This window comes from Lepidochelys kempii, chromosome 8, assembly GCF_965140285.1.
Source record: "Lepidochelys kempii isolate rLepKem1 chromosome 8, rLepKem1.hap1, whole genome shotgun sequence".
Lineage (NCBI taxonomy): Eukaryota > Metazoa > Chordata > Testudines > Cheloniidae > Lepidochelys > Lepidochelys kempii.
In genome coordinates this window covers 100,195,501-100,220,439 of record NC_136387.1, presented here as the reverse complement: position 1 = coordinate 100,220,439, position 24,939 = coordinate 100,195,501, and the positions used below count along the sequence as shown (strand labels likewise).

At 44.1% G+C, this 24,939-nt stretch overlaps 1 protein-coding gene across 1 annotated transcript in view; it reads right to left on the bottom strand.

Moving 5' to 3' along the window:
* AGBL4 (AGBL carboxypeptidase 4) overlaps positions 1 to 24,939 on the bottom strand; it is a 1,393,122-nt gene that overhangs the window by 199,344 nt on the left and 1,168,839 nt on the right. Inside the window, exon 9 of the mRNA XM_073357770.1 lies at positions 16,207 to 16,318. Coding sequence (XP_073213871.1) covers positions 16,207 to 16,318 — 112 coding nt within the window. The remainder of the gene's footprint in view (positions 1 to 16,206; positions 16,319 to 24,939) is intronic.

The window sequence follows — 24,939 nt, the reverse complement described above, 5'->3', positions numbered from 1 at the left end:
TTTTCCTTCAAGAGTGGCAAAGTGGTTGCTGCCAGTCAATTGGACACCTGAAAGGCCCCTTGGCACAATGCAGCACCTACAGCAGACAAGAAGGTTACTCACCTCATGCAGTAACTGAGGTTCTTTGAGATGGTTGTCCCTGTGAGTGCTCCACTTTAGGTGTCTTGACGCCCTGCACTTGTAATTAGAGATTTATGGTAGCAGTGCTTGGTTGGGCCGCATACACTCCGTAGCTGCCTCGCGCCACTCTGAGTGGTTACATAGCGATGGGCAGCCAGCCATCCCCCCCGTTCCTTCTCTACCTCAGAGAATCAACCTGAAACTTCAAAGTAGAAGGGAGGAGGGAGAGTAGTGGAGCACCCATAGGGATAACTATCTCAAAGACCCTCCTTTTGCTGGCCCATAATATTTTTTGTCAGACCTCTTACACGAGGGTGGTGTGGTAGCTGGAGACTACCAGATGATTTTCGCAGGCTCCATGATAACATCATTAATTGGCAGGGCTATCTTTGCCGCTGGGGATGCCTGGAGTATGTCCATGAGCTTATGTTGGGCTTCTGGTAGTTGCACCAACGAAATATCTAGGGATTCAGCCACCCTTTCGAGGAGGTCCTGAAAGGATTTGAAATCAACCCCCCGTAATAGGGGGTGGTGGCATTATGGTTTCTTCTGGTGATGAAGATGAGAGGTGAGTAGGTGGCGAAGCGTCATATTCGGCTGTGTCCTGAGGTTCCTCAGTGTCCTCCTCTTGTGTTTCTGAGGATGCTGGGAGAGTTGGTGAAGGGGCCTGGAGTGTTCTGGACATAGGTGGGCTAAGGGGCCGGCAGTTATGGGCCCTATACATTGCCCATGGATCCCAGTATGACCAGTTAGGTGGGAATGGTCTGGGGGGCAGTGCCCCTGGGTGACCATACCATCCTCGTATATCCGCAGGTGGTTGGTGATGAGATGGTCCTGGCTTGGGTGAGGAGTATATATTACTGCATCATCGTATTCTTCCTCATCACTGGAGATGGGGGGGCGAAGGCTGATCTTCAGGGAGTAGTCAGGTGGCTTGGTACCGATCTCGATGCGGTGCCCTCATCGTCCAGTCAAGGAGATACAGGCACTGAGGTCACCATCAGGTCCGCATGCCTCATGAACTGCTATGGCGCCGTGAGGCTTGGTGCTGGAGACGGTATGGTGGATGGCCCAGGAGCATGAGTTGAAGCTGTTGATGCCAAGGATTTAGAGCTGTGCGGCATAGGTACAGTAGGTGGCGCCATTGTAGAGCTTGGTGCCAAGATCTTCTTCAGCTCCTTGGGTGCTGAGTTGGAAGGTTTCAGTTTAGTGTGTAAAAAGAAAAGGAGGACTTGTGGCACCTTAGAGACTAACGAATTTATCTGAGCATAAGCTTTCGAGAGCTACAGCTCACTTCATCGGATGCATTCAGTAGTTCATGAAAGCTTATGCTCAAATAAATTGGTTAGTCTCTAAGGTGCCACAAGTCCTCCTTTTCTTTCTGCGGATACAGACTAACACGGCTGCTACTCTGAAACCTGACTTTAGTGTGTGAACCTCCATTATAGCTTGCCCACATAGGGTCTTTAGCTCTTCGGGAAGTCTTGGTGCCAGATGTTCCCAGCGCCTCACGGTCCAACACTCTCGGTGCCGTCTGCCCCGGGGCAGATTTTTCAGTTGGAGATCGCTTTCTTTTAGGGGAGTCTCAATGCGGGGATGTCTGCAACCACTTTTTTGTAGCCTTTCTAGGAGTAGGCTCCTTGACAGCCGTTGTTGGAGCAGAGCCCCTGTCAGAGGCTGCCGCTGGCGACCATTGGCCAGAGGGTGACCTAGACTCAGGGTCGGAGGCTGGCCTGAGGGATTTCTCCATCATGAGTCACTTCAGTTGGAGATCCTTAACTTTTCTTGTCCTGGCTGTCAGCTTTCTGCAGCATGGGCACTTTTGAGTAACGTGTGTCTCACCGAGGCAGTGGACACACTGAACACGGCCGTCAGAGACTGGTATGGAGAGTCTGCAAGTCAGGCAACATTTCACGCCAGGTGAGCCAGGCACGCCTGAGAGAGTCGGTCTCTTAGAGAAAAACAGGGGTAAACCCTGTCTGAAGCTAGGGCGGTACGTCTGCCGGAGAGACGGGGTGGAGAGGGAAGGTAGAAGGAAAACAATTGTTTTGGTTGACATTAAAGAAATTAGAGTAGGGCAAGAGGATCGGGAAGTTAATTACAACTAAGATAACACTACCACTATGAATTATCTCCTGTAAATTTGTTCTGAAGTAAGAAAGGACACTGCTGCTTGCACCAACTCAAGCCACAGAAGGAACTTGGCTGCACACCACTATGTAACCGCTCAGAGCGGCACAAGACGTGCCCAACCCGGGCACTGCGTGGCCCAACCCGGGCACTGCTACCACAAATCTCCGATTACAAGCGCAGGGCATCAAGATACCTAAAGTGGAACAGCCACAGGGACGCTCCTTGAGGAAGAATGTGTAGCTAGTTATCCTTTGTGATGCACCATTTGGATATCAAAGATGGTGAGAAGTGGTTTTCAGTCTCATGACTGCTTGATTTGTTTTGGCATTGTCAAGAGAGCAACTCCTTGCTCCTCTACAGCCAGGTAGCCTTCCATTCAGTTCGGATGCTCCCTTCCTGCAAGACTCCACTTTGGCAGACTGGAATTTGTGGCAACTTGCAGGAAATTCAAGAATGGGAGGCTCAACTGAATTAAATATGGACATGAACAGTATAGTCAGTGCAGTAACCCAGGATTATTTATTTTGGGATTAAATTCCATCCATCGATCCATTTCATTGCATATGCTATTCCGAGGCTCCAACATGAGCATCACTTTGTAAACTAATGCCATGCCTGCCCTGCATTTCCCCCTGCACATTAAAGCTGTTCTGACTCTCACTAGTAGGTTACTCAAACTGACTGTAAAACACCTACAACAGTCCAAGCAAATTCATTCATTCTTTATATGCCTTGCTGTCTGCATTGGTCTGACTGACAATCCATTCTTTTGTACTACCAGCTAAACTTCATTGAGGCTTCTCTTAAAGTTTCAATCCTCTCTGAGGGAAGACTGTTAGCAGATGACTAAGAAAATTGTAGGGAAAGAAGGATTTTAAAAATACCTCCCCATGGCTTTTAAAATCTCCCATGTCTCAATTTTCCTTACAAAAATACTCTGGTCCATATTTATTATTCAACTCCATTCCCACTCCAAAATTTTGCTCCGACAAGTGATTTATCTTTTTTTAATTCTAATTTATAGGAACTGGATGACTCAGTGGTTAGGCGAGGGACTATTGATCACTCCACCTCTAGTTTAGCGAGCTGAATGCAGTCCCAGTCAGAAGCTGGTAAAAGTCATTATATGGTGATGTCTATGAATGGTGTTAAATGGTCTCATCCCAGTTCTTCACCTCTGAAATCCCCCTCCATAATTGGCAGATTTGTTGGCAGTCTCAGAGAAGAGATGGACATTGGAAGCTCTGTGAGTCACTGGCATCTTTTTGTTCTGCGTTTGTACAGTGTCTTGCAGAATGGGTCCATGACTAGAGCTCTTAGACACTAATACGATACAGCTAATAAGTAAATAAATAATAATAATTCTGGGGCTGGAAAGTGAACTACCCAACCCAACCCTAGGGCTGAACCTTGTCCTGTAGATAGAGGACTTCAGCTCCTCAGCTTTCTCTCTCTCGGATACCTTCACAAGTAATACACTGAATTGGAACAATTTAAAATAAACTTAAATTTACTGTCACTGGAAGCAATAAATTCCAAGAGAAAGCTGTAGCCAGGCTTAAATAACTCCACACTGGAGCGACTGATTTTATCTTATTTTCGACATGAAAATGGCAATCCAAATGGGCTGGCTGTCAGAGATGCGGAGTTCATTTGGCACGACAGGTGCTCAGACCACTTTTATTTGGAAGCTTATCTATGTATTGAGGGGCCCTAACTTTGGGCAGATTTGAGAATTTTAACCCAACATAAACTGATATCAGCTCTGTACATTTCCTGTGCATTTAACAGCTCCTGAGGGAAATGTGTCCAGCTGTGACTCTTGCTGTCTGTGATCTTTAGGGGGGGCACTTCCCCATCCACCCACTGCCCTTCACTATGTCTACTTGGACAAGTGGAAGGAAGCACTAGCTGAATAAGAGGCACTCTTGGGAGGTGTGAGCTATCTGTGCTGTCCTTGGACTGCCTTACCAATTCCATGCTAGATGCAGTCCGGAGCATGTAACTAACAACACAATCTGGTGTAGATTACACCAATTGCATTACATTAACAAAGTTAGCTACAGAACATAGCCAGTTAACTTAAGTTTGATTATGTTCTCAGTACTAATGCTATGTCCTGAAGGAGAATGCCAGCTGACATCACACACAGGGCAATGGTAAGGGAAAATTCCTACTAGATCATCCATCCCATCCCCCAGTTCATGCAGGATGGCTCTGCGCAGTGTGTTAAGGGGCTGTGCTTCAGTTAGCATAGACCCTTTGAAGTCAGCCAGTCTGCAAAGCCAGACGGCGTTTTCTCCTAGGCACTCCAGGCCTGGGTGCCCAGAGTACACCATAGTCTTTGTACTGGCCTTGTTAATAGCTCCCCAGCTCCAATCCAAACCCTGAGACATTCAACTGTCTCCCAAGACTTCAGCATAAGCAGGGTAGAACTGTTTTCAAAACCCAGCTGATCCTATTTCAGATTGCCATGATGAAAAAGATAAACACCTCTGGCCAATGCACAAGCTAGAGAAGCAATGCGTAATATACGTCATACGTCTGCATACACACACATGGAAACTTTGCTTATTACTTAGTTCATATTAGGCATAATGGCTTCATTTTGGAGCTCACTTAAAGAAGCAGAAGTCACCATTTACAGCTCCCATTGACTTCAACATGCAGTTCTGGGGCTCTCCGAACCCAGCCAATACTAGACAAGTATCTCACTTGGATGAGTTTCTATTTTTCAGAACCAGCATGTTACACTGGAATTTATTTTTCTAATAACATAAAATCGCAATGACTATTGTATTATAAATCCTTGACTATTGCAATACAGTAGAAATCAACTATGTCATTTGCAAACCCTCTGTTAAGAAAGCCCCTGCCATGTTACTATACAGTCATGGTATATTTCAGTTTGACTAAAATAGCTAATAATGGTTAAATGTTTGTTTTATAAACATTAATCCACTCATGTGAGCAATCTCAACTCCTTGCAATACTAGAAAGAGGTTAGATGGGTCTCTTCATACCCCTCTGTAGCCAATGTACTCCAAATCGTACTTTCCAACAGTCCTTGGAGTGCAACTGAGCAGTTCACAGCCTCTCTCCCTCTTCCTCTAATCTTGTTACAAAGTAACCATGCCACTTGGAAAATGATCTTCAGAATGAACAGACTAAAACCAGGCTGAGATCGGATCAAGCAATCAGGATCTTCTGGTTTCTAAGGAAAAAAAAAGTTTGCCCTTGAAATCAGATAATCTCCACTTCTCCACCTTCGTATCCTTTGAAAAATAAAATAATTAAATATTACAATTGCCAGTCTCCCTCCCCGCCCCACCTCAATGCTGCCCTTTCCCTCTGCTTCATATTCAGGAAACAGGCACATCACTTCTTATTTTTAAGTATTATTTGGGACCAAGGATGGATATCTATTGCCAAACTGTACGATTAAGAATAAAAAGACAACAGTGGTCTGGAGATCTAGGGACAGATTTTGTGTGCATCTCTCAGGAGACACTGCCTAGGAGATAGGGGATAAATGTGGCTTTGTGCCCTGGGAACTGCTCTGACTTACTTGGTTGACCATGATCCTCTCTTCAGCCCAGAATAGTCAGAGTGAAAAGCACTTTCCTGTCACCATCATCTCCAGGGAACACCAGGGGCTGTTCAGTAGGGCAGCGTAGCATTAGGCTAGCACTGCAATGTTCAGTGATCACTCTGCTTGTAAGAGATCTCGCTTCACATACCGTGCCCAGACTCGCAGTCTGGGAGTCTCAGGCCTCAAAGCACACTCCCCAATGCCACAGCACTAAGTGAATTCCCTAGGAGGCCATTCCAGACCCTATCCACTGTCAGAGAGTGGAAAGAAGTTGAAAGGGGGCCAGAATCCCACTCTTTTCCATATTGAAGAATTTATTCAAACTGGCAGAAAAGAAACATGCATATACCCCCTTTAACTTTAGAGGCAGTTGAGTCTTTCATGAGCCAGCTGCTGATACATGCCACTATCTCAGGTCACCAGTATGTGGAGTCCTGCTGCTTTTCCCTTTCGCGTACAAGGGCTCAGAGATGATGGAACACGTCCGCTGGCTGCAGTAAAAATCTGGTGCCCTTAACGGCATTGGGTAAACTGAGAAGTTCTGCTCACGCAAGGCCAGATCAATACAACCATTATCAAAGGGACATAAACAGAATAAAAAGCGGTTTCTGTTTTATGATGTAACCATGGCAATAGCAGAAAGCCCAAGTGTAGAAAAGTGGGTTGGCCAACTAAGTAGGGTATACAGCAGATAATGCTTCTGTACTCTTCAAGTCACAGGAAAGGAATTTTTGTTCCTGCAGAGATTTAATTCTGCAGTGAATTCCCCACTTTGGGAAGATGAAAAACTCCAAGAATTTCCCAATTCAAGACAAATGCTGATGAGGTCTGCCCCAGAGGTGTCTGCATTTCTGTGGTGGGCAAACTGATTCCTGTACATGTTAAATCCTTTGGGATCTTTTAGAATTAAAGGAGCTGGATATAAAATAATGAATGAGGTCATGATTTTCACTACAGTAGATCATTTTATAAACCTCACTTGTAAGGCATTCTTATGTACAGAAAAGAAGCATACACAACAAACACCTGCAGATAGGGCCCACATTAAGCAACACAATCAGCTTGAAAATTAGCAATGTTATTTTTTCTGCAGTTATTACTTGTGTAAATGCTCTGTAATTAAGGATTCTGTGTATCCCAGCTACAGGGTTAATTTGGAGCTTGAAACAGCCCTAAAGTAACCCCCACACACCCTGAAAAATAATAATCAGGGTACATGTGGAGACAGAAAGCTATAGATCATGGATCCTTTACAGCAGCATTTCCCAACTTTCTAAGCAGACATCCCACACCACCTCTGCAAACCTTCCCTGTGTTGTGTACATCTTAACGGAGCCATCATCCACACTGCCCCAGCTAGTCTTTTGTGCTGTTCCCACCCCCCAACACACATACACACTTTATGAAATGCTGGGGTCAATCTTGATAACATGAGCCTTCCTCTCCTTTCTTTGGTGAGAAGTGCAATGGTTAACAGTGTTGACATTTTCAGTTTCATCATTGGCATCTGGGTAGTACTCACAGAAATGAATGAGACAGTTTGCATCTCAGAGTGACTGGTTCAGGCTCTCTGCAAACTCAGGCAGACATATCTGCATTGATTATGCTCGCTTCACATTTTGAAGGTTTTCTTCATACCATAACACCTATGGAATTACTTTTAAAAAAAACGGAAGCTGAGACTCTGAAGAACAACTGCAAGGTCTGGTCACTCTCCTGGCTAGTCCTTCACAACCTCCAGAGAGGCATATACTGCACTTTGGGAAACATTGCTTTATAGACAGGAATCTAGAGGATTTAGCAAAGTCATCACCAAAGGATCTCTTTTAGTAAAGCTATGCAATAATTATGAGGACATTGGACGGCAAGTTGATTTCCTCAGGAGAGTCTGATAAAAAGTAACAAGTTCACATTCCTAGCCAGACTCTAAAGTTTGTTGCAGAGAATGACCTAAAGCAGTAAGGCTTCCTTCAGTGTCTCAAGGTGCATGTTGTTGTGTTTGTTTCAAAGGATACACATGCAGATAAGTCTGCCTTAGTAATATGATATTTTTGCATCTTCGAGACTGATGCTCTGAAAAATGACCAAGGATCAAAGTTTCTGAGATTTCACATTAGGTATAAGTAACATGGTTCATTTCAATTAAAGAATCAACATGAACCTTTGACCAAAATTCAAACACAACCAAACAGTTTCCTAAAGTTTGAAATATTAAAATGAACTTTTTAAAAATAAAAAAAATAAAATTAAAAGGGCTAGTCACATGGCATTTCCAGCCCAATTTTGGAGAGGAAAGGGGTTGTGAACATGGTTTAGATAAGCACCCAAGCTTCTGAGTGTTCATTTGTTATGAACCTCAGCCTTTTGAGGGTCCTTGAACAGCCATTCTCCGCAGTGTCCAGTTGCTCGAAATGAGCACTTTCTTTTGTGAGGCCTGCACGGGTTCTATTCCCACTCCGGCAAACTACTTTAGATGAAATTCAGTGGCCTGTTTTATGTAGGAAGGCAAATTAGGTGATCATAATGGTCCCTTCTGGTCTTGAAATCTATTAATCTGCAAGTATCCCTACTCTTGCAAAAGATGTCTGATGGGAGCCATAGAAATAGATATAGTAAACTACTATAAAATTATTAGAACTATTGCTAAATTTTATGTTGCAAAATCACTATATTAAGATATATTTGCTAACAATAAGAAAATTAAACTTCCATCTAATTAACACATTTCCCTTAATGTGATTTTACTAGCAGTATCTTAGGGATATAATAAGCAGATCCTAAGAAATTGCTGAAATCTACCATCTGGAAAAATACAAGCTATGATGCTAACTTGACTCTGGCTTGAAAGAGTTACAAAGTTAATACAGTTTTCCTGTCTGAGAATCCTTTGCAATGGAGTTCTGCATATAGGGGTCCTCTGGGTTTTGATATGGTTTCTAACGTTTACTAGTGTAATGGAAGACAGTCGGCAGAAAAGCTTTAACAAGAAGTGAAATTAAGTCTTGTTCCAATGCGGGTTAGAACACACTATGAATAGGTCACATTTTTCATGAAAAACAGCCATGAAATATATGAACTTTCAGCCATCCAGAGACTGATTAATGATTCAAATAACCAATCTCTCTCACATAATAGCTCTTAGGGAACATTATAGACACAGACCCCATTCAACAGCTTAAACTGGGCTCTATATCAAGAAAACGTATGCAAAACTGCAGGGTAGCCACACACAAAGTCAAAGTAATATTCCTATCAGGTCTTCGGTGTTAAGCTGTTTCTGGGGCCTTGAAGTTTAAAAGCTCAGATTTTCAGGTTTCAAAAATACTCAAGAAGAAGTTTTGTTTTATTAAAATGCTCAGAGGGGAGTTTTCTAATGAGAAGACAGACTAAGGTCCTGACAACTTGTGGTCATTAAGGAAATCGATGGCGCTTTTCAAAAGAGCAGGAGTCTTATTTGCTCAGTGTCCTGGCCAAATTCCAATGCAAGTAACTATATTCTAACTGCCTAAAACATGCCCCCTGCATGTTCAATCAGATACAAGCGTCACCATTCCCTGTGCTATTCTGCGTACTGTTAATCAGCTGCTTTCTTCCTTCCCTAGGGTGGCTGCACTGGCCCCCGCACATACAGGGCCAAATAATGGACAATGCAGCAACAGGAGTGCAGGCTGCAAGTGGGCTGTATGTAACAAGCTGTGGAAAACCTGATCTGTAGGGTCATCTGTGACTTCTATAATGGAGAGGAGCAAGGAAGCATGACCATGGACACGGTCTGCATTTTTCTATGCATACTTATGAATGGCCACAAAGCAACAGCTCCTATCACACAGAATTATGCCTACTCTTTGCAGGCAGGGAATTCATGAGGGGGCTGTGGGTTGGGCTGGTCCCAGCCACACACTGATGCTGTATTTGTAGAATATTAAGGTGTTGCTGGGGGGAGCATCTTGCCTGCATCCAGACACACGCCTAATTTTGGTTCATTGTTTGGTAAATCTTCAATTTTTTAATCAAAAGCTAAAATATTTTGAACAATGTTTTCTGCAGAGCTTTTTTTCTTTTTCTTCATTTTGGTTGGAAAAACATTTTGTGACAAAAAATGTTAACCAGCTCTACTGTTAATCCAACGTACTATTTCTTTACAAGGGGAACACAGCATCCCTAGCTGACAGCAGCCAGAACTACCAAAGCCTTCTCCTCAGGCCTGTTGTTACCCTACCACCCAACAGATGCTCAGCTAAGTCTAAGCTATGGGCAGCATAAAAAGGAGCCTGAGGGAAGGATACCGGGGTTCAGGTGCTAACATCTGAATCAGGGACCCAGGCTCGATTCCCTGTTCTGTTGCAAACTTCTCGTGTGCCCTTGGACTAGTCTCTCTATGCCTTAATTTGCCACCTGTAAAATTAGCATAACAGTGCTTCCCTTTCTCATGGGGTGTGGATTACTTCTCAGACACTATAGCCATGTAGTGCCTCAGACAGATGTGTGGCATGTATGACAGTCACTGGATACTGCCAGACTGCTGAGGTGATCCTCAAGACCTCCTCTTTTCCAGCTACTGCACCAGAGAGCCAGGTGCTTGGTGTTATCGGAATTGCTACAGTGTTTCCCATACTGGCTGGGTAAGCCTGTGTTATAGCAAAGCTAATACCTTGTACCACTTGTGACAGGGTCGGGCCAATTGGCTACAGGAGAGTAACAGAAGGCAGATATATTAGCCCCAGGTTAAGTAGGTCCCTTTTCCCTGGGTAAGGTAAAAGGGAAGGTTCCAGAACAATCAGGAACCTTCTGGAGACAATTAAGACAGGCAGGCTGATTAGAACACCTGCAGCCAATCAAGAAGCTGCTAGAATCAATTAAAGCAAGCTAATCAGGGCACCTGGGTTTAAAAAGGAGCTCACTTCAGTTTGTGGTGCATGTGTAAGGAGCTGGCAGCAAGAGGCGCTAGGAACTGAAAGTGAGAACCTGTTGCAGGACTGAGGAGTACAAGCACTATCAGACACCAGGAGGAAGGTCCTATAGTGAGGATAAAGAAGGTGTTGGGAGGAGGCCATGGGGAAGTAGCCCAGGGAGTTGTAGCGGTCGCACAGCTGTTCCAGGAGTCACTCTAAACAGCTGCATTCCACAGGACCCTGGGCTGGAACCCGGAGTAGAGGGCGGGCCCGGGTTCCCCCAAACCTCCCAACTCCTGGTCAGACACAGGAGGAGTTGACCTGGACTGTGGGTTCATGAAAACGGCCAAACTAAGGGCTGCCGTGAAGCTCCAAGGCGAGCAAATCCGCCAATAAGCGCAAGACCCACCAAGGTAGAGCAGGAACTTTGTCACACACTGAACAAGCACAATGCAGCCATACCAGGGCCAAGCATTTGGCCGCATGGCTCTAATTTATCTTCCAGCACAAACAGCTCCTTTGCTTAAAAAAACCCTCCAAGTGACTTTGCTGCTTACATTGCTCCCATGTCTCTTCATTTGTAAGCACAATCCCAAACAGAACAAAGTTACGAACAGGGTACACATTCCCTGTGCTACTCAGTGGGGCTGAAAACAAATCAAAATGGATGGGCTCATCCTGGACAGTTTCACTCACCCTCCTCCCCCGTTTCATTTATTAACATTCAAAATGGTTTGAGTAGGAGTGCAAATTAGTTTTTGAGCTCTGCTCTGAAATATTCTCCACTTTGCTGCTATGATACATAAGGGTTTGGGAAATCTGAGAGCGTGTGTGTGGTGGAAATATGGAGCAGAAAACAATTGCTTTCAGACATTCAAATGTTAGATTAGATAATACCCCTTGCAGGCTCATAGTATAGGAAGCTTAAGTGTGCAATTTTGACACCAAATTCCTGCAAAGTCTATTATTATACTTTATTTGTCGGCTGTACAGTATCACATTGATGATAATACTAATAACATCATTTCAGGAGATGAGTGGAAGTGGCGCCTATAAGACTGACACAATTTGCTGACCTGCCAAAAGGAAAATTTATGTCAAACTCCAACACAGTGTGTGCAACAGGGAGATGAGCTGTGTTTTTCTTATTGAGTTGTCTGGTGAGGAACAGAGCACTGCAGAGTGGGGTGATGGTGGGAGATCATGAAAACAATGCTGTCATTACAGGTATCTTTATACTGCGGAATATGAAAGCAAGTTTCAAACAAAAATCACCTGACACCTAGTGAAGTGACCCGTTTATCCACTGGACCACACTGCCTGCCCCCCAAATAAGCCTTTTCCTTTATAACTGGTGATACTGGAAAATACAGCTCCACCCTTCAAAATTTCAGCGAGATCTGGGGTGAGCATGTGTCCATGATGCACAAGAAAGGCTGGGTTTGTTTTTATAGGGCCACCATAGAGTTGTTTTCACAATTTGAACAGCAGATTTTTCAGCAGATTTTTCCAGGATCAGGAGGCCACTGTAAAATATTCTTCCATTTTCAGGGTGGGCAAAACATTAGGCCTATCACCCTTGATGGCAACCCCTTTAGATGCTGTCACGTGAAGCCTGGCTGGGAGAAAGGGAGTTTGAATGACAATTAAACTGCCTCCGACTGAGCCAATTAGATCTAGTGGGTCACCAAAGCATTATCAGAAGGATAGGGGATGTCAGAGCATGAAAGGTAAGCAACAATCACACTGGTCAGTGGCCAAAAGGGCCATAAATAGCTAGAGCAGCAAAAAAAAAGGTCTTGCAAAGGGGAAGGTAGTAGAATACTGAGGAACAGGGTCTATAAGAATATGTCTACACTGCATTGAAAACCCAGGCTCAGACTCAGATTTGAGCCCAAAGCCCTCTATCGTCCACACAAATCTTTATGAATCAGGTCAGCAAGCACTCAGGATCTGGGTCTTAGAACCCACCAACTGGGGTTGGGGGACCCTGAGTCCCTCTATGACAGCCGTATCATTTTATATTGCAGATACAATTCAAGCAGCACACCCAAGCCAGAAGGTCTGAATAGTGCAGTGTGGGCATGTTAGCACAGTTGCGAGGCCCGGATCCAGTAATTGTAAACCCAGGTATAAAGTGCAGTGGGGATGCTCAAGAATGGGCTTAGAAACACTGACTCCACCAGAATGGGTCCCAAGGACCCAGCTTTACGATGCAGTGTAGTCATACCCTAAAAGAGGAATGAGAAGGGGCACGGAGAAGAGAGACCATTTGGGGATGCCTCCACTGCAATAAAACCTTTGTGGCTGGACCGAGTCAGCTGACACTAGAGCAAATTTTTTAGAAAAGCACCCAATCTCGATTGAAAAATTGCTAGTGATAGAGAATCCACCAGCAACCTTGGTATATTGTTCCCATGGTTAATTACTCTCAGTTAAAAATTTACATATTATTTCCAGTCTGAATGTATCTAGCCATTAGATCATCTTATACCTTTCTCTACTAGATTTAAGAGTCCATTATCAAATATCTGTTCCCCATGTAGGCACCTACAGACTGTAACCAAGTAACCCCTTAACCTTCTCTTTGTTAAGCTAAATAGATCGACCTCCTTGTGTCTATCACCATAAGGAATGTTTTCTGATCCTTTAATCATTCTTGGGGCTCTTCTCTGAACCCTCTCCAGTTATCATCATCCTTCTTCAATTGTGGGTGCCAGAACTGGACACAGTATTCCAGCAGTGGTTGCACCAATCTCACCAGCTCTAGAGATGGACACAGCTTAAGAACTTGGCTAGACAGAGTGTGGAAGTGAGATCTATCAAGCCGAAAAGAACTATAAGTGGGAGTCTTTCACAACCTACACTGCAAACACACCCCCCATAAAGTCCAAATTCACACTTCTCCTCAGGCCCGACTACTTCTAGCCCATACCCTAGATCCCTTCTCCTCTGGAGAGCCACTGTAACTACAGCAGAGTGTCTGTATGTGTCCACGTGAGTCTCAGAGAGACAGCTAAAACTGCTTCCCTTATTCCCATGTCACTTGCCCCCACATACAGAGTGAACTTTTTCAAAGGAAACAGCTTATCTTCCAGACTGCAGAAGAAGAAAAATCCTCCTAAGTTGCAATATTTTAAAAGCTGCTTTATGTTGTTATGGCAGCTAATTTTTCTTAAATGATTTAAGGAAATGAATACATCTAAAGGGGCTGTACCAGGCTGTTATAGGATAGCAACATTAAGCTGGACTTCCTTTGCTTTAAACAATCCCATCTCTTATGGGCAGTTCCCCATGACGGATCTTGGAAGTGGCAAATTTTTATGCTTGAGAGCGTGTAGAGTGGGAGGGATTACAGTAGTTTTCTAATGCATTTTTTGTGGGGTGAACCTTAGTTTGCATTTTATTTCAGTTCATTTTCTTCTGGTTTTGTTGTATTGAGAAGGAGAGGAAGCAGGAGGGTTAACACTATCTTACATGTTAATTCCCAGATCAGTTACAATTTGACAAGTATAGGAAAGAGACATGGAACTGTTTTGTCTTCCTATCCATCTGGGTAGCCAGACATTTAACATGTGCGCCTCACCAAAGCAGCTGAGGGTGAAATTTACACCTGGGCAATACTTAAGACTAAGTGATTCAGAGACTTTGTGTTGGTCGTCTGCCCCGGGCAGGGGGCAGGGTGTCAGCCTGAATGTGTACCACTAAAATCCATCAACGCTATAGCGGAAAGGCCCACGTGTGATCTCATTTTCTCCCTCTGAAGCAACTGGCAACTCTTCCCTCCTTCTCTTCTTCCCAGCCGCTTGCTTATTGTCAGTTCATGCACATATTAATTGGCTCAGAGGGATTAGCAGTAAAACACTCCCCCAGGAAAAGAGTTGTCCCATAGCGTATCATTTAGTGCAAGAAGACAGTCTGGCTCTGAGAACTGCTGGTGCTGAGCATTATCAGCCCTGAATGACGTCAGAAATCCTTAGGATGAGGCCCAAGCTAAGGAAACATTTTTATCCAAAGGCAATTTCATTTTACTGCTGCTGACCTCAGCTAATAACACAACCGATACAGACACCAGCTGGTGAGCTCTCTCCACCCAGCTTCCCTGTTAGACTCAAGGACCTCTTTACCCCTGGGAGAAACAGCTTTCTCTAATGATGCAGCTTGCAAGCCCTCTGCATCAGGTAGGAGGAGAGTTTGGTTGCTCTTTGGGGTGGAAAAAGAGAGGGAGAATAGACCCTGCTTGGCCAGCTTCTTCCTTTCACTATTATTCTTTTTGATCGTTCTGCCGCAGCAGCCAGGAGCCTCCATCGCAGGCTAGAACCCCATTGTGCTAGGGACTGCATAAACACAGAATTCAAAGGTGGATCCTGCCTCAAAAAGCTCACAATCTAAGTAAGTTCTTCCTGCAGTGGAATTCCACTCCAGAGTACCACTCTTCTGCACAAGCTGAGGCCCCCTGCGTGGCTACTTTCCTAGCTTATCCTGAAGCCACTGCTATATTGACGTTGTTATATGCTATTTTGGGCATGGGGTGCACTGGCAAGCCACGGGGTGAGAGGGAAAAGCTAGAACTAGGACTGACTACCCAAGAGTAGTAGTCCCTCTGTCTTGTGAGGTGCCAAGCCATGCCATTATATACACATATAAATACACACACACAAAAGGAAAAAGAAAAACCACAGTTTATGTGAAAGAAACACACCTGATTGGCAAAATGGGAAGCACAATTATCAAATTAATATCAGGAATTCCATACAACAAACAATGTGTATAAAATCCCCTCATATTTCCCAGAGAGTGCCTAGAATCATTTCTTTTTTTCCTACTCCGTCTCCATCTTTGTTCAGCGCTTTTTCTCAGGTTGTGTGTTCATTAATCCTTCTCCACTTTGAGGTCAAACATTCAATAACTGTCTGCCTTCCTCCTCCTCTTCCCCACATTCCCTGCAATGCATCTCCTCTGATTAGCAGAGATTTCACTTCACAGACATCTCGGCTTCTCTAACCGAGCCTACGCATGTGTTCATGGAATACTTACAAATATTATTTCCTTCCTGCCCATACACTACATAGCAATGCCTACCAGACCTCTGGATTAAACATCAGTGCCACTTGGTAATTCAATTTCAGGGGCCTGCTGTTTTGAATCCAGCTCAAGACATCACAAGAGCTGCTCAATTGAATTTGGGCCCTGCGTTCAGCACTATTCCCTGTATAATCTGCGCTGAACTTATTTGAACTTGCTCTCTCCACTTGAATGTTCCCAATGAGAAACAACACTTCAAATGTTCCCTGATGACATGCAGCGAAGGTGTTGTTTGCTTGGTTCCCTTTTTAAAGGTTTGCCACAGGATCTGTCCAGGTCAGAATTGTCAGCTGCCTGAAGCGGCCCGCAGGCTCTGCCTATGCAATGCAATGCAGTGCTCTACCTCGGGGAAGATGCTTTTCCAGTGCAAGTGTCCCCACTCACCGGATTGTTGTACATCTGAACGATGAGCTGTTTTACTCCATGCAGCGTGGGATGAGCCCAGGGAGACGGATCCACCCAGTGTCGGTTTAAATCAAACCCCATCAAGGAGCACCTGTACAAACACACAAAACAGCCATCAGTATGGTCTTCAGCTTATACCCATGTCAGACAGAATTAGGTGGAAGTCCTGCTGGCTGGTGCAAAGCTCCTAGCAAAAAACAGGGCAAGTTCTCTCCAGAGCAGTAGGAGAAATCAGGCGGTGACCTGTCATGACCCGGTCAGCAGGATTTCTGTAGCAGCACCTTTGGTGACTCACATTTAAGCTTCTTACCCTTCATATCATTGTTCCCTCAACCTCCCTTTCAGCCAGCCTTGTCCTTTTCCATTTCACCTCCCCAATCTGACCATGCTGCAGTGCCAACAATGACAGTCTCAATAGTCCATTCACCCACCTAGCCCATGACTGTCTTCCCACTTTCTTCCACGTACCAGCTACGTCTGCAAGGTTCTGCCAAAGCTGACCCACCATGCTCCTACCCCATCCTCAGAGAAGCCCTTAAGCACATGGAAGTCAACGGGCATTAAGAGGGTGCTTGAGTGCTTCATGGAATAGGGACGGACTTAAGCATGCGTTTAAGTGTTTTCACTGAGCCAGGGCTTTTCAGTCCTTTTCTCTGTTGCCAAACCTACACAAAATTAGACAAGAAAGCCATCTATTCCATTTACATGAAAAGAAAGCCCAACCCTATTTACTTTATCATGCCATGAACTAGCCCTTACTGAGCAGATCAACCATGTAACCTTCTTAATGTGAGATCCTATATGTTACTTCTGACTCCTCTTCTCTCCCTGCTGACTCGTATTCCTCCTGGTACTTCATGGTCTAATTTCGAGTCTAATACTGTCCCCCTTACTCAGGTTGAGTTATATCTTCCTCTCAAAAAGTCCCTCTAAAGTCACCCAGACTACTGGCAGAGTGAGGTACTTCTGAACACAAGGAAGGGTTGCAGAATGAGCCCCATGGTTTGTAAACTCCTCAGGGCAGGGATTACATCTGCTGTCCACTTTAGGTGTCATCTACCCCACCTTTGGGCATCAAGTGCAACATATAATTGTCGCCTTGACAGAGCAAGATCTGACCAGTGGATATGGTTCAGCAATGCAGGAATCACATTGATTCTCAACAGAAACAACAACAGACAACCCCAGGCAAAGGTACAAATTTTCCTATATATAAAACTAAACAATACAATCAAACTTGCTACTAAACCTTAAAGCTTCTTGAGACGTAAAGAGCTTTCGTTGATCCACAAACCATTGTGTGAAGGCCTGATCTATCTTAATCTTTTAAATACACCTATACAAACAATAGAGATTTGCTCTAGTAATGTAGTTTAACAAAAATATGAAGAATCTGGGAGTTAGGACTTTACATTTAATAGGCAAAAATGAAAGGAAAATACCCAACATCCTAAATGCTGAGCCAAAGCACAGGCTTGGATAGAAACACAAAATGCACAACTTGGAAGAGGAAAGTGTCGGGTTGAAACCACAAAATTAAACTCAACACTGGAGCTAGTCAGAAATCTTCCAACAGAACAGCGTTCTGCAAGAATGTATGGATTCTGTCAAAAATTTTGACAGACCAGGCAAGCAGCCAATCAATTGGCAGGTGGGTTCTCCTGGCTCCAGCTTCCCACCTCTCAGGTACCCCATCAGGGCAGGGCTTGTGGGAAGGCAGCAGAATGATTGCCCCCAGGTGGTCACCTCTGAAGTCAGGAGGCCAGTTCGCCTATTACTCAGGAAGTCAGGTGGCTGATTCCCCACCTGGCCAGTTCCCCAGACTGCCCACCTAAAGGTCATGTGGATGGCTGGGCTACCTGACCATTTTGTCACCTTGGCAGCTGGTGAGCCAGACAGCCTGCTCTTCTGCAAAACAAAACAGATTTGTTTCATTTCACATGGAACGGGAAAAAAAAAGTGAGAAAAATCTTTGAATTTTTTGCAGAACAGGAAACCCCATTCCTGCTCAGCTCCTCTCACGATGCCTGCCTCTGACCTCATTGGCACTGGCATAAAACAGGAGTATCGCCACTGAAAAGTAAATGGTGTAAAACTGGTAAGAGATCAGAATCACGCTAACCGCCTTTTCATTTTGCAAACTTAGAAACCTTCATGCTCACAATGAATTTTCTTGCTGTTTGGCAAACCACGCTAGGACACAGCATGCTGACTCCACAGGACATCTTTTGTAGGAGCTCGGTGCCAGAAATCGCATCTCCTGCATGACTAGACCAGGTCATTTACATTTAAACATATTTTAAAGTAGTAACATCACAGAAAGCAAACACATTTTGATTCCACCATGTTCACTTTCCTTGGTCATTTGAGCAATCAGGCTATAGAGCAAACGAAAAACAACAACAACTAAGTTCAAACAGGAATTGCGAACTGACGTTTGCACAGTATTTGTTAGTTACATAACTCACCCAACCAGGGAACAGAAATAATTATGCATAATTTCTGTAACTAACCAACACAGGACAAATTTCCTATGAATCATTCTTTATGATGAATTTTAGGATCTATTTTATACAACAAATGAATGTGAGAATTTTGCACTAACATTTCAGAAAGAAAAAAACAGAAGCAAATTTTGATGAAGTTATTCAGTTGGGATTATCCACCCATCATTACTTAATATGATCCCAAACTAATTTCAAAATGATCATTGCCTAACATTCTGAGGTTCACCCAAAACTGGTTTAAAATATCCCTCGCATAGCTGCTTTAGCAAACCCCTTCTAGTTTTTTGCTAGAATTGAGAAGGGTTTAGTGATGTGGTCAATGCCGGGCCATAAAAATTTTACAGCTGCTTATGTTCCTTTCAGGTTGTGCCTTTCCTTTCAAGAACCTCCAAATTACAGAAGTCTCCAGGACCTCCGACTTTCCCTTTGCTTTGATTCTTCCTTCCCCCCTCCCCCACAACATTTTCCTTCCCTGCACCTACTATGATCCTGAGTCTTTCACTAACAGACCTTCTTCCACAAGGTGAGATATGGAGAATAATGGAGGAAAGGAGTTAAAGAAATCCTTTTTCATGGCATATGATTTATTACAAAGAGAACTGTACACACTTCCCTTCGGCTTTGTTGGTTTATTGGATCAGTACCAGGTGAATCTGCAGATAATACCGCACACAAAGCCTGTACGTTCAAATCCGCAAATGGCACTTGCGGTCAGGGTTAGGGTCTGACATTGAAAAGGGGTAGGGGGCAGGGGAGGAGATGCAGCATACTTTTTTCCAGGCATAGGCAATAAAAAGAGCTGAGACAGAGGGTAATTGGTCTCTGTTGTTGCTCCTCTTCAAAGCAAGAGTTGCAGCAGGAACTGCTGGGAGACTGTAGTCTGCAATAGTCACTGTGCACTATGAGAGAGAGAGGTCAAGGCAAAGAAATGGAATCCTGGCTTCTTATAATGAAAATATCTTTTTAACCCTCTCAGACGCATGACATTTTACAAATCAAATGTTCACCTGTCAGCACTGGAGAAGCTGGAGTCTTCATTAGTGTGCATTTCACCGTTTGGGTCCTTGGGGGTTGTGATTTATGCACTTGCCTATAATCCATAAAAGGGGATTCTTTCAGGCCGACATGTTTTATGGCAATTAGGTAGTGAGCCAGCTATGGTTTCAGCTACAGCCATGGAAGGGTGAGTTTTGGTTTTGGTTTTTTGGCAACATTTTGCATGTGTAATTTACTACCCTGGAAACCTTCACAAAAGGCTATTTAACATCACCACTGCAGTGTATACTCCTGCCAGAACACAAGTGGACAGACAGAGCAGCATTAGCTCCCAAAGGCCACATGGTGGAGTAGATGTTTGCAGAATGAGCTTTGCACTGTGTAGAGACAGAGTTTTAAATAGTACATGATAGTTAGAGATCTGTTTTGCTATTTTCTGTGTAAACAGTGTTAAATAAGAATAAACAAAAAGGGATGTTTTCTTCTTCTGACAAACACATGCATTTCCCATAGCTGGTAACAGGCATGTGCACTGAGGAGAAAATGGGTAGAATTCCCCTCTCCGATCTACAAAGCACATCTCCGTTCAGAGATTCTACTTTCCCTACATACACTGAGTTCTCAGTGGTGTCAGTAGGATTTCTGTGCATGCAGCAAAAGCAGAATATTGGAGGCAAGGTCCATTACAAGGATAGGAAAATCTTGCCCTGTGATTTCATAAAAAATCTGAGAAGATAGATGTAAAAGGTATGCTAGTCCCCAGGGGCAAGTGCAGGATTGCTCCTTACAGTTTATTCTCCAATCCTTTGTCCAGTTTGATTTTCAATTTTTCAAGTGATGGGGCTTCCAACACTTTCCTTGGGAGACTACTGCACAGTCCAACAGAACTCACTGCTGTGAAGCTTATGTCATGGTTACAGGGACAGCTGCACCTCTGTCCCCCTTCCAGTCTCTCTGAGGCAGGACCATCCCTACCCATACGCAAAGTATGCAGCTGCATGGTGCTCCACCCCCTGCTTTGCCTCTTCCCCACAGCCCCCGCCGCTGCTCTGCCCCAGCCCCGCCTTTTCCCACCCCCACTCCGCCCCAGCCCCAAAGCCCCTGCCCCTGCTCCACCACCCCCGGCCCAGCCCCACCCCCACTCCCCTGAGGACTGCAGCAGGGCTGGGCCTGCACTCACCGGCGGCAGGAAGTGCAGTGACCCAGCCCAGCCACGCCGCCAGTGAGTGCTGGGGCGTGGTTCCCCCCTGCCCCCCAAGTCAGCCCCTCCCCCCCAGAGACCTGCCCCCCCATGGGGGGCTGCTTAGGGCCCCAGAATAGCTAGGGACGGCCCTGCTCTCAGTAATTGTCTAAATGAACAATTAGACTGCGGCAAGCTGGGGTGTGAATGTCCCCCATGCTAGCCTGTCACAGTCTAACTATCGCTGTGAACCCTGCTGATGTGCATGAACAGTTCATTAGAACGCTTTGATCTAGCCCTTTTTGAAACTGGACTAGCTCAAAGCACATCAATGACCTGTTAATGCGCGTCAGTAGAGGGCATAGGAATAGCTAGATCATAGCAGGCTAGTGTAGAGTAGAGTCACACCCCAGCTTGCAGCAGTTCTAATTGTTCATGTAGAGAAGCCCTGAGTGCACCTCCTCAGGTATCGGGCCTCATGCCTTTACCTGTCCTGGGGTGGCAATCTACAGTTCTCCCACACTTAGCCTGGGTCCTGGACTACAGTTACAGTTACAAATTAAAAAAAAAAAACATAGTAAGAGACCCAAAAAGGAGCCACCATGGCTAAACAACAAAGTAAAAGAAGCAGCGAGAGGCAACAAGGCATCCTTTTAAAAGTGGAAGTTAAATCCTTGTGACGAAAATAGAAAGGAGCATAAACTCTGGCAAATGAAGTATAAAAATACAATTAGGAAGGCCAAAAACGAATTTGAAGAACAGCTAGCCAAAGACTCAAAAGGTAATCGCAAAAAAATTGTTAAGTACATCAGAAGCAGGAAGCCTGCTAAACAACCAGTGTGGCCACTGGATGATCGAGATGCTAAAGGAGCATGCAAGGATGATAAGGCCATTGCGTAGAAACTAAATGAATTCTTTGCATCTGTCTTCACAGTTGAAGATGTGAGGGAGATTCCTAAACCTAAATTCCTAAGCCATTCTTTTTAGGCAAGAAATCTGAGGAATTGTCCCAGATTGATGTATCATTAGAGGTAGTTTTGGAACAAACTGATAAACTAAACAGTAATAAGTCACCAGAACCAGATGGTATTCACCCAAGAGTTCTGAAGGAACCCTAATGTGAAATGGCAGGACTACTAACTGTCATCTCTACCATATGACTGGAGTATATCTAATGTGATGCCAATTTTTAAAAAGGGGTCCAGAGGAGATTCCGGCAAGTACAGGCTGGTAAGCCTGACTTCAGTACCGGGCAAATTGGTTGAAACTATAGTAAAGAACAAAATTGTCAGACACATAGATGAACATAATTTGTTGGGAAAGAGTCAAAATGGTTTTTGTAAAGGGAAATCATGCCTCACCAATCTACTAGAATTCTCTGAGGGGGTCAAGAAGCATGTGGACAAGGGGATCCAGTGGATATAATGTATTTATATTTTCAGAAAGCCTTTGACAAGGTCCCTTACCAAAGGCTCTTAAGCAAAGTAAGCAGTCATGGGATAAGAGGAAAGGTTCTCTCATGGACTGGTAACTGGTTAAAAGATAGGAAACAAAGGGTAGGAATAAATGGTCAGTTTTCAGAATGGAGAGAGGTGAATAGTGGTGTCCCCAGGGATCTGTACTGGGCCCAGTCCTATTTAACATATTCATAATTGATCTGGAGAAAGGGGTAAACAGTGAGGTGGCAAAATTTGCAGATGATACAAAACTACTCAAGATAGTTAAGTCTCAGGCAGAATGCGAAGAGCTACAAAAGGATCTCTCAAAACTGGGTGACTGGGCAACAAAACGGCAGATGAAATTCAATGTTGATAAATGCAAAGTAATGCACATTGGAAAACAATCCCAACTATACATATAAAATGATGGGATCTAAATTAACTGCTACCACTCGAGAAAGAGACCTTGGAGTCTTGGATAGTTCTCTGAAAACTTCCACTCAATGTGCAGCGGCAGTCAAAAAGCAAACCGAATGCTGGGAATTATTAAGAAAAGGATATATAATAAGACAGAAAATATCATATTGCCTCTATTTAAATCCATGGTACGCCCACATCTTGAATATTGCCTGCAGATGTGGTCACTCCATCTCAAAAATGATATATTGGACTTGGAAAAAGCTCAGAAAAGGGCAACAAAAATGATTAGGGGTATGGAATGGCTGCCGTATGAGGAGAGATTAATAAGACTGGGGCTTCTCAGCTTGGAAAAGGACGACTAAGGGGGGATATGACAGAGGTCTAGAAAATTATGACTGGTAGAGAAAGTAAATAAGGAAGTGTTATTTACTCCTTCACATAACACGAGAACTAGGAGTCACCAAATGAAATTAATAGGAAGTACGTTTTCACACAACGCACAGTCAACTTATGGAACTCCTTGCCAGAGGATGTTGTGAAGGCCAAGATTATAACAGGGTTCAAAAAAGAACTAGATAAATTCATGGAGGTTAGGTCCATCAATGGCTATTAGCCAGGATGGGCAGGGATGGTGTCTCTAGCCTCTGTTTGCCAGAAGCTGGGAATGGGCAACAGGGGATGGATCACTGGATGAGTACCTGTTCTGTTCATTCCCTCTGGGGCACCTGGCACTGACCACTGTCGGAAGACAGGATATTGGGCTGGGTGGACCTTTGCTCTGACCCAGTATGGCCATTCTTATGTACAGTACTGTATGTATCTGCTACGCTTACCCAACAGGTCCAATTGAGTTCAAACACTTGCAGTTCTTCCCTTTAGAAGTATGTGACCAATGGTAAATAGAACCACCAGACAGTATTTTTAAACCAAAGTATGTTTCTTTAACAACAGGACAAAGTATTTAGAGAAAGGGGATTTTAAAACAACAAAGTTCCATGCATGTCTGCCTTACCATCTCCTGATGGTAACCCATATAGGACTATATTCTTCAGTGGGTCCTGGGTGTCAGTCTGGCTCTCCCAAACAACTACATCCTTCTGAAGAGAGAGTCCCTTTTGCAACTGCCAGAGTTCCTTTGTTCTTCCGCTTTCCTGGGCTTTGGACATTCTGGACACAACTAGATTTGTAGCTGGCTGGGGAGAAGGTAACATCTTCACAACTAACCGTTTGGGTATTGTCCCATAATACCACTCAAGTGTTTTCTGAGGGTGGCTTACCTTGAACCACTCTTTAGCTTCATGCTTGTCTTTCTTACAAAGCTCTAGTCAACTAACCCAACATATGCCTACAGTAAACACCCCAATAACCAAGTCAACATACAGTGTTTATACATTATTACAGAGCAGCTCAAAATGCCTCACACTGATATTCACCTTACATTTCCCTTTTAATATTTCACCCAATTACTACTAGTGATATCAACTTGTATACCTATATCTATTTGGTATTTATATCCATCATGCATATGGACAGGGTAACCATGTTGGCAGTAGATGACTACTGAGGCACTATACAAAACTCGAGGAAAGACTACTTGGATCTTGCAGTAGCATCTATTACACACAAAGATTAAAAACATTATTAAGGTTCACAGTCAAGCACTTAGAAATTAGGAAATGACACAATTATGCTTGTCTGGGCAACCTTAATTCAGCCCCCTGGTGCTTATACACTACTATGCAGCCTTTAAGTAAAGGAGCACATATCATTGTTTCCATAGGACCCCTGACTCGTTCAATACACAGAATGGACAGGTCTCATGTAATGAGCAGCTAGTCAATAATTTGAGTTCTCCTCACTCAGTCAATGCATCCGATGAAGCGAGCTGTAGCTCACGAAAGCTTATGCTCAAATAAATTTGTTAGCCTCTATGGTGCCACAAGTCCTCCTTTTCTTTTTGCGAATACAGACTAACATGGTTGCTACTCTGAAACCTGTCACTCACTGTGAATCCCCTGGCCTTGTTTACGACACGCTATTTAAACCCTGCTCTGAAGAGAGAATGATTAATTTCCTCAGTTTCACAACACCCCTGAGGGGTGAGGGGATGGCAGTCTCCCCATTTTATTAGGTTGGGAGCTAAGTCAGAGAGACATTAGGGACAGAAGTG